The sequence below is a fragment of the Salvia miltiorrhiza genome, chromosome 2 (genome assembly GCF_028751815.1).
Source record: "Salvia miltiorrhiza cultivar Shanhuang (shh) chromosome 2, IMPLAD_Smil_shh, whole genome shotgun sequence".
Classification (NCBI taxonomy): Eukaryota; Viridiplantae; Streptophyta; class Magnoliopsida; order Lamiales; family Lamiaceae; genus Salvia; species Salvia miltiorrhiza.
The window spans coordinates 30,149,115-30,164,276 of record NC_080388.1 but is presented as its reverse complement, the minus strand read 5'-3'; the positions used below and the strand labels follow the sequence as shown (position 1 = coordinate 30,164,276).

The window sequence follows — 15,162 nt, the reverse complement described above, 5'->3', positions numbered from 1 at the left end:
AGGAGAATTCTATTTTTTCGTTCAGCCACACCGTTTTGTTCGGGAGTATGGGGACAAGTGGTTGGATGAATTATCCCTCTTTGTTGACAGAAGTCTTGCATGGATCGATTGACAAACTCCCCCCCCCCCCATTATCTGTTCTAAGGGTCTGGATATGTTTTTGAAATTGAGTTTGAATCATTTTAAAGAAATGAGTGAACTTTTCAAAAACTTGAGATTTATTTTTGAGAAAATACACCCATGTCATCTTAGTGCAATCATCAATAAAGAGTAGAAAATATCTAAAACCTTGACCCCCCACAACAGGTGAAGGACCCCAAACATCAGAATGAACAAGAGAAAATATGGAGTTCACTTGTGTGTCATTAGGCTTAAAAGATTTTCGGTGGCTTTTAGCTAAAACACAAGTTTCACAAGATAAAGTCTCATCATTTTTTATTAATTTAGGGAATAAAAGCTTAAGATACCCCATTGATGGATGCCCTAACCGACGGTGCCAAAGCCAGGCTTCCCGGTCAGCAGTTCCGTGAGCCAGCATCACCTTGCCTTGTTGAGCTATCTCATCCACATAGTACAATCCATCCCGCTCAGTGCCACGCCCAATAATCTCCCCCGTCCTGATATCCTGAAGAAAACAGAAGTGAGGATGCATTATCATGGTACAATTGAGCTCTTTTGTAACATGGCTAATAGACAACAGTTTATGAGAAAGAGATGGAACATATAGACAATTTGAGAGACGAAGAGTAGGAGAAATTTCTATAGTTCCAGCTCCTTCAACATGAGTTAAATCACCACTAGCAGTTTGAACATGTGTTCGGTGGGATATTGATGACTTAATAATATCAGTTTTATCAAAGGTCATCGTATCAGTAGCTCCACAATCAAAAATCCACCCTTCCTCTCTATCCCTATTATCACAAGAGGTTTGATATGCAGCGGAAAAATTTAGGGAATTTCTACATAATTGAGGAGTGATTTTAGTATTAGGATGAAGATTGGGGTTTGTCCTCTTTCCTTTCAACATATAAATCTCAAACTCCTAATCTCCTAATTAAATAAAAAACATAAATAAATTCTTTATTTGTCCCATGAGACATTAAAATACAACCAAAATCTATACTATATTAAAAAGCTAAAATTTCAATTTGAAATCAATTTTCAATTGATTTTAAAATTGAGTGATAATCTATATATCATATAAAAAGCCAGTTTAACAGAATTAATCTACCGTCATTTTTTAACAGAATATTCTCTATTTTAACGTCTGTTTCTTCACCCATGCAGACTTCACCCACTAACTTTAACCCATACAGATTTCACCCACTAACATTCAAATTTATTCAATTTAATTTATACAAAATGTCTCCACTAACTTCAAACTTCACCCACTAACATTCAGATTGATTCAATTTAATTTATACAAAATGTCTCCACCTAGATTGCATAGGTGCGGGGGGCGGGTGCGGGAGCGATACGATTCCAGTGCGGGGATACGGATTTTTCAAAAATGGTAGGGTGCGATTCGTAAAGGATACGTCTGTGTTATATATATATATATATATATATATTGTTATTATATATGACCAAAGAATTAAAATTTGTTAAAGGCCCAAAGCAATTAATTAATTAGAAGCCCATGTTCATCATTTAATAAAATTAAGCCCATTAACCTAAGTGAAGCCCAAAGCCCATTTTCCTTTTTACCCTAATTTAAAACTCACTCACACCACAACACACACACACAACTCACGCTGCTCACTCTCCTTCTCTCTTCCTCCCTCGGCCCTCTCCCTCTCGGCCTCTGGCCGCCGCGCCACCGGACGGCAGCACCGTCGGCGGAGACCGGCAGCTCCGCCTCCTCTCCCTCTTGCTCCATCGACTTCTCCCTCTTCCCCCTTATCTCTCCTCACCATCCTCTCCGTCCTTTCCTCCCAGTCGCGGCCTCCTCCCTTTTCCGGCGACAATCGCCGCCCCTGCTTCCACAGAGGCGCGCCCAGCCGCCTCCCCTCCTTTCCAGATCTAGCACCGCCCATCCGTCTCCTCCCTTTGCAGCCGAAGCCACCGCACCACCGTCCCAGCCGCCTCCCCTCCTTTCCAGATCTACCACCGCCCAGCCGCCTCCCCTCCTTTCCAGATCTAGCCGGAACAGCACAACAGCGGCCGAAGCCACCGCACCACCGTCCCTCGCAGCCGGATTCGTGAGATTGGCGCACCCGATTCGCGAATCCGAATTTTTTTTTTTTGATTTTTGGGGGGATTCGCCAGGTGGCGAATCCCGTGCGAATCCCACGCGAATCGCGCCCGCACCCGCCCCCCGCGCGAATTGGATACTGCACGGGGGTGATTTCCGGCGAATCCGTGCATCCTTGGTCTCCACTAACCCACAAATATCCCAATTTACAGCCATTAAATTAAAATAATTAGCAAATCAGATTACACGTCTCAGCAGCAGTTTTAGCAAATCAGATTACACGTCTCAGCAGCAGTTACACACATTAATTATAAATTGTATTATTCATTTTACATTCACTTTGCACCACTTTCATTTCTTAACACAGAATCAGCAACATTCTTTCTCCAAGCCTCTTGAAACTTCGAAAATGCCTCCTCTTTTTGGTTCGATCGAGGAATTGGAGCTGGAAAAGAGTAAGATAGCATTACAGCTAAGGCTGATTCGCAGCTATGACGTCCCATATTATAACAACGATGATGAAGTTTACAGCCATGAATGCATTTTCCATGACAAAAAGGTAGTATCTACTCTTAACTATTTTTGTCAAATTTTAAATTTAATATAGATTTGTATTGATATATATATATATTTATCTTTGTTTGTAGGATAATCGAATCCATGCAACAATTCCACAAAGTGCACTATCAACAATGAAGCCCAAATTTCAGCAAGGAAATGTGTATGCATTGATGAACTTTATTGTTGTCCATGACAACAATAAATTCAAAACCACGAAAAACAAATTCAAGATAATACTCTTCGAAAATACGCGCATCACACAATTGGAAGATGATTCATTTCCATGCAAGATGTACAATCTGAAAAGCTTTGAAGATGTGTCTTCCATCAAGGATTTTCCAAATGATGAGTTATTTGGTAAGTAATTTATTTCGAATTTTTTTACACAAGTTTGAATTAATACTATAACTAATATTTTTTTTTATCTCTTTATAGATATTATGGGAATCATTGTATCAAGTTATAGACCACAATTGAAGGAAACAAATGGAAAACCAACAAAATTGATGGAAATCGTCATTGAAGATCAGGAGTAATTATTTTTCAAACATTAATTGCATATTTTTTATGAAAATCGAATATTTATGTTTCTTTTCCATGTATACAGGCAAAAAACTCTTTCATGCTCATTGTGGGGAAAATATGCAGATCAGTTGAATGATTATCTTAGTACAAAACCAAAAGAACCAGTTTGTATCATTATCAAGTTCTGCCGTGCTACTTTGTTCAGAGGTAAAAGGCTTGGTTTAAAATCATTTACATAAATTATTTGTTTCATACTTATAATGGATTTTACATTGCACGAGAAGTAAGAATTTCAAGTATATATCATGCTACAGAAATTGTGCTCAATGAAAACAATGAAGATGTGAAACAAATGTATAACAAGTAAGAAACTCTTTAAAATTTCAATAATTTGTACCCGTTTCATTTAAAATATTTATATTTATTTGATCCATTACTTTAAATTGTAGCTTCATTAGCATGAACAAGGATCGAAAAACTTCTTTCGAATACCTTACTGTTCCTAAGGCACGAACAATTGATGATGAAATCAATGAAGGAGAAGCTACTTTTCAAAAGATTTCAGAATTAAAAAACGGAAAGGTATATTAAAGATTTATAAAATCGATTTTGTTTTTTAAATTTTCTAATTTATGTCATTGTCTAATATTATATAGGATGGTTCATTTTGGATATATGGTACTATTTATGAAGTGAAAACCATACTGGCATGGACATATCTTGCATGCAAGAAATGCTTGAGCAAACTTAGGAAAGATGATGATTCATTTTTCTGCACCAAATGTGAAAGCTTTGATGTTTTTGGCAGAATGAGGTATACTTTACATTTTTGTTTCATACAAAGATTAAAATAATAACTTTTTTAAAAATCAATTGTAGGTATCGTTTAAGGGTTTCAGTTATAGACAATTCTGGAAGTGCATCATTAACATTATGGGATAGAGAGTGCATGGAATTAATTGGTAAATCTGCTGAAGATTTAAGCGTGGTAAGAAGTTTGTCAATGCTATTATATTAGAAATAATAATATAACATTTTAACTGTTTTTATTGTTTATTCATTTTTAAATTTTGAAGGAGTTTGGTGGGAGTGATATGCCTTTCGATGCGGATTTGGTAGTGGGCAAAAGTTCTCTTTTCAAGATCAATATCAAATGTGGAGAGACAAAACTTATGGATGGTGCTTATGGAGTTGCAAAAATTAATTGTGATGAAGAAATCATTGCAAAATACTGCAAGATACAAACTGGAAGTGAACTCAACAAGGATGGAAGCTCAAGTAATGCAACATCATCTAAGAATGATTCACTCCCAACAGAATTGGTGAACTTAAGTGATGATGAGTCGCTTAAGAGATCTACAGATGAAGCTAAACCAGTTGTGATGAACAAGAAAGGCAAGAGAGTTGCAATCAAGAAAGAGAAGATTTAGGAAGTCGAATGAGAATGCAGTACTTTGAATATTTCTTAATTATTATAGTTTAGTTAGTAGGATTTTTAATTGTTATGTTGATAGGATCTCATATTAAAATGTTATTAGGATTTGAATTATTATGTTGATAGGATCTCATATTAAAATGTTATTAGGATTTGAAATTATTCTGTTCTTATGATTACTAATGTTATCGTATTTGATTTAAATATGGAGTACTTTGGCTATATTAATTTTATCGTTACTTTTCATATAATTATTATTTTGAGTAAAAGAATCAAATAAAGAATTAAAAGATCTGTTAGTTTACAAAAAAATTTAGAATATGCATAAATAGATGTAAATAGGTAAAAACTAATGATAAATTAAAGAATTGGAGAATTTATGGATTTTTGGTAAGGGGGTAATTGTCCCTAAATACATTACCTTTTTCATTTTTTGGAATTGCACACCACATTTGAAATCCGCCTCAGAATACATCACCTTTCTTTTTCTTCTGAAATTGCACATGGTCAGCTAACTACCGATCGAAAAGATGATGTGGACGCCGGAAACACCACATATGCACGCCTGAATAAAAATTTAATTGATATGGCAGCTATGTAGGAAATTATAATTTTTTTTTGCTATTAAATTTAAATTTCCAGAATATATAATTAAGCCATTAATTTCTCAAATTATAGATTTTTCCCTAAATTCTCTAATTTTACAATTCCCCCCCCCCCCCATTTTACAAAAGAATGTCTGCTTCATTAGCAATTTCAATTCGCCCAACTAAACATTCAGAAAAAGATGTGCAACAAAGTAGAATTGCATCACTTCTCTGTTTCTTCAATGCAGGCAGATATTGAATTCTAGTTATTTTGTTCATAGCAGTTTGCAAGAAAAATGTCTGAAGATAGTAAATGCCATAACTAAATATATGAATAAAGCGCAATATAAAGTAATTCCCCAACATAAACCTGCTGGAGTCGCTGGAGTCGTGCGTTGGAGTCGCTGGAGTCTCGTGCGTTGGAGTCGCGCGCTAGAGTCGTCGAAGCCTTTGTCGCCGGAGCTAGAGCCTCTCTTGGTGTAATCGCGCGCTGGAGTCCCGTGTGCCGGAGTCGCTGGAATCGCGCTCTAGAGTCGCCGGAGCCTTCGTCGCCGGAGCTGTGTAATCGCGCGCCGAAGTTAGGGCAATTGTGGAGCCTGTATTGGAGCAGACGGCTGGACGCTAGGGTGTGGAGGGCAATTGTAAAATGGGGGAGATATTGTAAAACTAAGGAATTTAGGGGAAGATCTATAATTCGGGAAATTAATGGCTTAATTATATATTTTGAAATTTAAATTTAATAAAAAAATTATAATTTTCTACTTGTCACATTAATTAAATTTTTATTTTCATGCGTGTATATGTGGCGTTTCCGACGTCCACACGGCATCTTTTCGATCGGTGATGGTTGACTGATCATGTGCAATTTCAGAAGAAAATGAAATGTGATATATTTTGAGGTGAATTTCAAAGGTGGCGTGCAATTTCAAAAAATGAGAAAAAGTAATATATTTATGAGCGATTAGCCTTTTTGCTAATAGGAATCGAGCATTTTCGGCATATTGTGAATGAACATAATCGGACATGTGGCATTTGTGTTGCCTAAAGGAGATGAAACGGTGCAGATAGGGATGGAAACGACGGTGCACACATGGACATCGATGTATATAAAAGCTTCACTTTTTATTGTTCATCAAAACGCCCATTTCAGAAACGCTTCTCAAAACCAAATCTTTCCGAAAAATGGCTGCTGATCGTTTCTTTCCAAATGAAATGCCCGCTTACATCCCAGAAACTCAGTCAGCCCCCGCCGCCGACGATTCGCTCACGAAGCTTCTCCATCTTCCACTCAAGACTCTGTCCGACCGCCTCAAGAAAGACGCTTTGGACATCAAAGATACAGTAAGTAATGCCAAATTCAATTCACCCCTAAGGAAAAAAGAATTATGTTTGCTGGTTTGGTTGTTTTAGGTGGTTAAGGAGAGCTGGCTGGCCTCGGGAAAACGCGTGCGCGACTTTAGTTTGTACACGGGGGATTTAGGAACTGCTTTCTTGCTGTTCAAAGCTTATCAAGTTACAGGAGATAGGACTCATCTTCATATTTCTCTAGACATAATTAAAGCCTGCGAGACTGCTATTCAAGGCTCTGGGTATGTTTTCTTTGCTTCCATCTCCAATATGATGCCTAGATACTATTCTTGGAGAATTACACAAGTGATTTAGTGATTGTAGATTTCTACTCTGTATGTGTGTGGATATAAGGGCAAGTTGAGATTCTCTAGGAGTTGCATTGATGAAATCTTGATAGGTGGTAGATTGTGTTGTTGTTTGAACTCTTACTGCTTTTTATTATTTCTTTCTGATATTGTAATTTTAGATTTGTACTCTCTGTGTGTGTGGATAATGGATATAAGGCATGTTGAAATTCTCTAGGAGTAGCATTGATAAAACCTTGATAGGTGGTAGCTTATGGTGTTGTTTTATGTTTTACTGCATTGAGATTTCTTTGTGATATTTGGGTGTTTTGGCTGGTTGCTCATCAATGTCATGTTGGGGATCAGTTGATTTTGGTTACTAGCGCGGTTATTGATTTTGTGGGATTTTGATATAGAAGGTTAAAGTCTGTTGAACGCCATATCTAAGAGCTTGGCATTAGGCCTCATAGAAATACCAAATTAATTTAGAGACTAGAGAGTATGTAAATGTTGTTGTTGTTTGTCATAGTTTACACAGACCATAGTATATTCTACTATTCCAATTATACACAATTGGCTACCAAAGGATTACTCGTGGAGTCTTGTTATTTAACTGCAGGCGTGTCACTTTCCTTTGTGGAGAGGCCGGTGTCTGCGCTGTTGGTGCTGTGGTGGCACACCACAATGGTGATGAGAAACTATGCCAGCACTATGTATCACAGCTCAAAGAGGTTGTTACTTGCGCTTGCAAATCATTCCTGTATCCACATTTGTATTTGTATTTGTATTTGTATTTGTATTTGTATTTGTATTTGTATTTTTTTTCTTTGTTGCTGATATATGGTTTTCTGTCTGCGTGTAATATCAGATTAAGCTATCCACAGATCTTCCAGACGAACTATTGTATGGGAGAGCCGGGTTTTTGTGGGCTTGTTTGTTCTTGAACAAACACATTGGTCCTAACACAGTGTCCTCCAATAGAATGGTACAACATTTTGATAATGTGTTATTGAACTTCTCATCCCAGCTTGATGGGGACCTTATTTGTTCGCTTTTGAATCCGTACAGAGGGCTGTTGTCAATGCAATCATAAGGTCTGGTAGGCAGCTGGGGAAGGGAAGCTGCCCCTTGATGTATGAGTGGCACGGGAAAAGATACTGTGGAGCAGCCCACGGGCTAGCCGGGATTATGAACGTGTTGATGGACGTGGAGCTGAAGCCTGATGAGGCGGAGGATGTCAAAGCCACACTACGTTACATGATCAAAAACCGTTTTGCTAGTGGAAATTACCCCTCGAGTGAAGGAAATGAAGCAGATCAACTCGTCCATTGGTGCCACGGGGCACCCGGTGTTGCTCTTACTCTGGTGAAAGCAGCCCAGGTGAAATTACGTGCTTTCAATTGATTCTGTATGTTGTGTTGACTCCATTAATATGAAGTAGATTTAAATTGTGGAGTTGATGTTATCAGGTTTTCAAAGGAGATGAGTTTGTCGAAGCAGCAATGGAGGCGGGGGACGTGGTCTGGAACAGAGGCCTACTGAAGCGAGTAGGGATTTGTCACGGCATCAGTGGGAATGCCTACGTATTCCTATCGCTCTACCGCTTAACTGGGAAACCGGAATACTTATACAGAGCCAAAGCATTCGCCTGCTTCCTCCATGATCGGGCTCAAACCCTCATTTCAGAGGGTGTTATACATAAAGGTGATCGTCCGTATTCACTATTCGAAGGTATTGGGGGAATGGCTTATCTCTTTCTTGACATCACTGAGCCATCTCAGGCTAGATTTCCAGCCTATGAACTCTAGTTTTCTTGCTGTATGTTGTCGTTATCACTTACTTAGTATGCTGTTGTTGTATCTTGACTACGGTCCCGTCCTTGTATGTAAATCTCCTTCTCTTGGCCTTCCTCGAGTTGTAATTTTAGTGAAGCCATAATTCACATTTGGAGTTTGATTAGATTTAGATTTTGGTTGCTTACATCAAATTTGAGCAGTTATGTGTTATGAGATTAAGAAAGTTGTGCAGAATTCAGATCAAACCTGAAGTAGAAAAAAAAAAAGCATGGATTGAGTGATTTTATTATGATATCCTAAACAAGTGAAATCCTCTATAAGGCTCAACCCAAAATTCCGGCGACGCTGAGCTCAGTCGGTCAATCCGACGAGCTTCTCGCTGACTTCCCAGAGTTTTCTTGCCTTTTCAAGGTCGCTGGCCTCCTGCGACAACTGGTTCTCGAAGGAGGCGGAGTCCTTGTTCCAGCTCCAGTAAACTCCAGATTTGGTCAAGCTGGGATCGCTCACAACCTGCGCGAGTCTCTTTCCAGATTCTTCCTCTGACACGAAGCCTTTGGTGATGAACTTCTGGAATGGAGGGAAGAGCAGCCTGAAGAGGGGGATGTGCTCCCGGAAGAGCCCCGTGGTGGCGATGCAGCCCGGGTATAGGGACGCGAAGGTGATGCCGGTGTCCTCGTGGTAGCGCCGGTGGAACTCCTGCATTATCAGCATGTTGCACACCTTGCTATCCTTGTACGCCTTGGCCCCGTCGAAGTCCCCACCGTCTATCATGGACGACGTGTTGAGCCCGTTTAGCCCGCCTTGGAGGCCTCTCAGATCTCCAAGGTTTGCCTTCGGAGGCACGTTCCCGGCCAGCGTATTCGTATTCCCTGTGATCGACCCCACGATTATGAGCCGCCTCGATGGATAGTCCGACTTCACCAAGTCGTCCAACAGCAGCCTTGCGAGGAGGAAGTGGCCGAGATGGTTGGTGCCCACGCTCAGCTCGAACCCTTCGGCTGTGTACGAAGGCTCTCTTGCGGTCGGCTGGTACACGGCCGCGTTGCACACGAGCACGTCCAGAGGCTGCCCTGAACGCTTGAAGTTGTCGACGAACTGCCTCACGCTGTCGAGTGACGCCAGGTCCAAGTGCATGATGGTGTAGTTCTCCTTGGCCATCCCCGCCGATTTCGCGGCCTTCTCCGCCTTGAGGAAGTCACGGCACGCCATGATCACGTGCCATTTGCCGCCCTCGGCTAAGGCCTTGGCGGTGGCCAACCCCAATCCGGACGAGGCTCCGGTCACCACCACCGTGCCCTTCCGGAGAGTCTTCTTCCCTTGTGGCGTGGCCGGGGCGAACGTCGGGGCCGCCGTCGCTGCTGTCTGCGCTCTAATCCTCCACCCCAACTCTCTCTGCACAAATTCAACTCGATTCTTGATTGAAACGACATTCACATTTTTTTGAGAAAAGCTCTTGATTTTTTCACCTTCGTTTTCAGTGAAGAATCAGCTTTGATTTGGTCGGAAAATGTTACTCCAAAGAGGCATGAGTCCTTGGAAGAGGCGCCGGATTTTCCCTGCACAAAATAATTGTTTTATTGTACAATGTAGTATGAAATACATGATGTTGAAAAATGAAGAAAGAAAAGAAAACCTCTTTGTGAATGGAAAATGCACAAGGAAGAAGAGTAGCAGCCTGCAAAGCCATTGAGAAAATCTTGGAAAAATATCTTAATTAGATTCTTACAGTCAAGGATATTTTTCGAGGTACAACGTGACCAAATTTATATGCTAAGAAATGTGTTTGATTTGGACAAAAATGGGAGTGCTGTTTTGGATATGAAATCTAGCACGGATAAGATAATATTAGTGGCAGCATATGCCAAACCAATCAGAAATTGTGGGTGAGATTTCGTGTTGATATAATTTGTATTTAAATGTTAAATTATAGGAGTCTCCCCACAGTTATGGGGGTGGAGTATTATAGCGTTATGGGCATGAATTGATTGATACTATTTGAGAGTCAGAGATAAGGTTTGGTGCAGTCTCGTACCATAATTTGGCACTCATATTCTGCCTGAGAGGGAACTACTTTTGAGTTCTTTGCCACACATTCACAGCATTCTAGTTATTTACTATTTCGGTATATTGCATATCTGAAGATTAAATGCAGCCTCCAATGAATTGGCTAATTTTTGCAATTCAGATTAAGAATATGTATGATGCAGAATGTATACGGCAGAGATATTTTAATAAAAAAAATATATTTTCATTGAAATAAGTTTTTTAATTATTATTTTACGAGTATTAAGAAATCTTCAAATGTTAGGACTTCATGAGACACAAAGGTGGTTATGCAAGGGAGAACCATAAATCAAATAAGGGGAGCTAGCAGGTAAGGTATTTGGCGCTATGTATGTGAGCTAAGCTAAGCTATTCGAAATTTGATTTGGAAAAAAATTAATCGTCTCTTGGTCAGACACTCAGACTCACCAATAAATTATAATGTCACTTTAACATGCACTAAATATGGTAAAAAAAAAAAATTAATTGTCTCTTGGTCAGACACTTTAATGTCATTTTAACATGCACAAAATAAAATTAATCGTCTCTTGGTCAGACACTCAGACTCACCAATAAATTTTAATGTCACTTTAACATGCGCAAAATATATATATATATATATATATATATATATATATATATAAGAACAAATCTTGTCCATTACTAAGGGGGGTGTATTCGTTCTGGAATTTAATGGATTTCTATGGATTTTAAAAGTCTGAGTGTATTCGTTCCAGACTTTTAAAAGTCTGCAGAAATCTGGGTGTATTCGTTCAAGACTTTTAAAAGTCCATATAAATCTGGGTGTATTCGTTTCAGACTTTTTAAAATTCATACAAATCTAGGTGTATTCGTTATTCCATTGACTTAAAATCCGGAATGACTTTCATGAATTTCATCCAAAAAATACACACGACGAAATCCGGCCAAGAACCACGAGAATTGAAATCCATGAAGTTTTAAGCGAGCGCTGAGTTCCAGCGCTCGCGGCCAAGAAGCCAGCGAGCGCTGGAACTCAGCCACCGTTGAGAGAGTCCAGCATACGCTGGATTTGATCGGGCGCTGGGTTCCCAGCGACCGCTGGGTTGCAGCAGCAGTATTAAACCCTTCTCTTTGCTCTCTTTCCACATTTTCTATTTAGTTTTATGTTTATTTGTGTATGCCTTTAGTAATGCAGAACCTCGTTATACATATCAATCATTTGATCTGGGTTTCTGTGGTATGCGAATGCCTTTTTTGGGTTTTCTGTTATTGATTTTCGGTTCAGAATTTGGTTATTTCGTATAATTTCGTGAAACTCGGACTCCATTTGTGGTGTTTGTTGCTGTTGAGAAATTTTTTTAAAAAATGGATCAGATGTGTGTGAACAAGGAGATACTTATAAATTTATATATGAGTATGTTTCAATTGTCTATTGTTATAATATTTCTGCTCTCATCCTCTGGAAAAGTTTTAGTTTGGTTTTTTCTATGGAATACTTTCTTGTAAAGGTGAAATTTCTGCCAAGTTTCTTTTCTCATCTATTGTTGGATAACTGTTAGTGCACACTTTTGGACAGTAGTTACAATCATGGTACCTAGAATCTCAGTTTGAATGTTGTCCGTTGTGGGTGGGATGTACAATATCTGTAGTTCTTATGGGAATGCTTGTTGACTTTCATGGTTGGACTTATGCAGTGCAGTATTTTCTTTTAGTAGATGTGGAAGCTACACCGGATGGTGGTAATGGATTGATGGAAGCATCAGTAGCAGGGGACTTCGCGACATGTGAAGCCGAGAGAAACGCAGAACCTTATGTTGGTATGGTGTTTGAAACAGAAGCTGCTGCTAGATCATACTACAATGAATATGCTGGCCAGGAAGGTTTTTTGAGCGTGAATATGCTGGGTTTCCAGCGGTGCTGGGACTCAGCGGGCGTTGGTTTTCATGGAATTCAATTCCAGAATTATCCCCTAAAGTCTTCGAAAATCAATGAAAATCGGGGTGAAATCCAACCATGAATTCTTTGAAAGTGGTCTGGAATCTATGTGAATTCCATGGAATTTAAATTTCATGGACTTTTTAAAGTCTGTGGAAATCCACAACGAATACACCCCTCTAAATCATAGTGAATTAATGATCCAGATCAAATTATATGAAGATTCGAAATTCGTAACTGTTTCCCTTGCAATTCATACGTTTTTCTTTTTACAAATTAAAAGTACTTTTGTTACAAATTATATTCTATGCACGAATCTGAAGTTCTTTTGTTACGAATTATGTTCTAATTAGATAAATTTCGAGCCACAACATCAATCAAGATCTAATGGACATGATTTGTGTAAAAGATCTAACAGTAATTGTTATATTTGCTGAGTATGAAGAGTAATTGTATTATGGAATTGTAAACCTGAATGAGATAGGAAGAGAGAAGAAGGAGAAAGCAATAGAGAAGAGAGGCGAGATTAGGATATGAGTTAATAATTTCTTAGGGTTCACTCCATGCACGTACAGACTTTATACCAAGGCCAACAAGGTGGGGACCAAGGCAAATAACAACTTAATCATAATAAAGAAATTAAAAGATAAGAAAAGACACTCTGGTTCATCTCCAGCCTACACGTGTCCTATAGGCCTTAGCTCCCATCCACCGCTCTTAGCCACAATTTGAGTCTTCCTTCACTTCCATGCCGTTTTCTCGAGTCAAGACACCCTCCTCTTCGGCCAAATGCATCTCTGATTCTTCGACCGCACCCGAAGCCCCATTTCCCTGGTCCGTGTTCGTGACATTACCCCCCGGAATTCCAGATCCTTGACCGCAAGGATCAGTAATTGCAAACTTCCGACGGAGAAACTTCAGATCCACCCACTCCGCCGCGTCAGCACCGTCTTCCGTCCACTGAACCAGAGCTTGCTGTACAGATTTCTCAGCGCGAGTAATGGTGCGGTAGTCCAAAATTAAGAAAGGAACGACCTTGAAATGCCCATCAGCGTCGACATCGGGAAACTCATTGGAAGGTACAATATTTTTTCCTACACATTTCTTAAGTAAAGAGACATGAAACACAGGATGAATTTTTTATGATTCAGGAAGCTTCAACCTGTAGGCGACCTCACCAATTTTTTCTTCAATTTGATAGGGGCCGTAGTACTTCGCCGCCAATTTTAGATTTTTCCTCAACACAACAGAGCTCTGCCGATAGGGTTGCAATTTTAGGTAAACAAAATCACCTTGCTCAAAGCTTCTTTCTGTTCGCTGTTTATTGGCATAAAGTCTCATATGTTCCTGAGCCAAGATTAGATTTTTCTTTAATATAGTAACCATAGCCTGCCGTTGAGATAACCATTCCTTCACTTCTCGGTTGGGGGAGTTCAAATAGGCTCCTAATCCAGTATGTGGGGGTGGTAAACCGTAGAAAGCCTGATAGGGAGAACATTTCAAACTGCTATGGTAATTTGTGTTGTACCAATATTCAGCCAAAGATAGCCATTTCAACCACTGCTTAGGAGTAGCCCCAGCCATACACCGCAAATACCCCTCTAAGCACTGATTAACTCTCTCTGTTTGGCCATCTGATTGTGGATGGTAAGCTGTTGTCATCTCGAGTTTGGTGCCCATGGCCTTAAAGAGCTCCCTCCAAAAGTGACTAGTGAAGACTTTATCCCTATCAGTGACAATACTGATCGGGGGGCCATGTAACTTGTAAACATGGTCCAAGAAAAGCCTGGCAACAGTTTGGGCTGTAAAGGGGTGAGATAGTGCCAAGAAGTGAGCATACTTACTTAGTCTATCCACTACCACCATAATCACATCTTTGCCAAAGGATTTTGGTAGGCCTTCTATGAAATCCATGGTAATATGAGTCCAGAATTTATCTGGAATGGGAAGGGGTTGGAGTAATCCAGGATAATGGACATGTTCCACCTTGTTCTTTTGACAAACATCACACCCCTGAACCATGGCTTCCACATCTTTTTTCATATTTGGCCAGTAAAAGAAAGACTTGAGTTTGGAATACGTTCCCCAATTACCTGAGTGCCCTCCAAAAGGTGTGTTGTGCACCTCACTTAAGATGAGCTGTCTAAGGTTGGCAGCTGAACCCACCACAATTCTTCCTTTATACTGAATAATACCAGCAACGACTGTATAGTCAGCATAAGTAGATGGATCAATTGGCTTAGAAATAAGAACTTGAGAATAGTATGCATCCCCCTCATAGCTCTGTTTTACTCTTTGCATCCACATAGGAGTAACTGTAGTTAGAGAGTTACAACTATCTCCCTCCTTTGGATACCTAGACAAAGCATCAGCTGCCTTGTTTTCACTGCCCTTCCTATATTGGATCTCATAATTCAAACCCAGAAGTTTTGTGATCCACTTTTGTTGCATAGGGTTCATTATTTTCTGA

At 39.6% G+C, this 15,162-nt stretch overlaps 2 protein-coding genes and 1 long non-coding RNA gene across 3 annotated transcripts; 1 reads left to right on the top strand and 2 right to left on the bottom strand.

The window, feature by feature from the left end:
* Positions 1 to 1,372: 1,372 nt before the first annotated feature.
* Positions 1,373 to 6,182, bottom strand: LOC131013271 (uncharacterized). Its single transcript, XR_009097616.1, has 4 exons — positions 5,673 to 6,182; positions 5,137 to 5,280; positions 2,381 to 2,639; positions 1,373 to 1,437 (listed from the first exon to the last, which is right to left on the bottom strand). It is a non-coding gene; the product is annotated as an uncharacterized LOC131013271 (long non-coding RNA).
* Positions 6,183 to 6,342: 160 nt separating this feature from the next.
* LOC131013269 (lanC-like protein GCR2) lies at positions 6,343 to 8,923 on the top strand. Its single transcript, XM_057941331.1, has 6 exons — positions 6,343 to 6,643; positions 6,713 to 6,891; positions 7,556 to 7,667; positions 7,805 to 7,921; positions 8,005 to 8,316; positions 8,406 to 8,923. Exons 1-6 carry the CDS (start codon positions 6,485 to 6,487, stop codon positions 8,742 to 8,744), a joined length of 1,218 nt encoding a protein of 405 aa, XP_057797314.1. The 5' UTR covers positions 6,343 to 6,484; the 3' UTR covers positions 8,745 to 8,923.
* A 67-nt stretch (positions 8,924 to 8,990) lies between these two features.
* LOC131013270 (protochlorophyllide reductase-like) lies at positions 8,991 to 10,545 on the bottom strand. The gene is made up of 3 exons (XM_057941332.1): positions 10,366 to 10,545; positions 10,199 to 10,288; positions 8,991 to 10,124 (listed from the first exon to the last, which is right to left on the bottom strand). Exons 1-3 carry the CDS (start codon positions 10,417 to 10,419, stop codon positions 9,084 to 9,086), a joined length of 1,185 nt encoding a protein of 394 aa, XP_057797315.1. The 5' UTR covers positions 10,420 to 10,545; the 3' UTR covers positions 8,991 to 9,083.
* Between the last annotated feature and the right edge of the window lie 4,617 nt (positions 10,546 to 15,162).

What these genes read in the sequence shown, in the direction of transcription:
- LOC131013269 (XM_057941331.1), top strand. Translation starts at nt 6,485, where the DNA reads ATGGCTGCTGATCGTTTCTTTCCAAATGAAATGCCCGCTTACATCCCA. An exon ending in CTTTGGACATCAAAGATACA is followed by an intron (nt 6,644 to 6,712) that starts GTAAGTAATGCC and finishes TGGTTGTTTTAG; the next exon opens with GTGGTTAAGGAGAGCTGGCT. An exon ending in ACTGCTATTCAAGGCTCTGG is followed by an intron (nt 6,892 to 7,555) that starts GTATGTTTTCTT and finishes ATTTAACTGCAG; the next exon opens with GCGTGTCACTTTCCTTTGTG.
- LOC131013270 (XM_057941332.1), bottom strand. Translation starts at nt 10,419, where the DNA reads ATGGCTTTGCAGGCTGCTACTCTTCTTCCTTGTGCATTTTCCATTCAC. An exon ending in CATTTTCCATTCACAAAGAG is followed by an intron (nt 10,289 to 10,365) that starts GTTTTCTTTTCT and finishes TATTTTGTGCAG; the next exon opens with GGAAAATCCGGCGCCTCTTC. An exon ending in ATTCTTCACTGAAAACGAAG is followed by an intron (nt 10,125 to 10,198) that starts GTGAAAAAATCA and finishes GAATTTGTGCAG; the next exon opens with AGAGAGTTGGGGTGGAGGAT.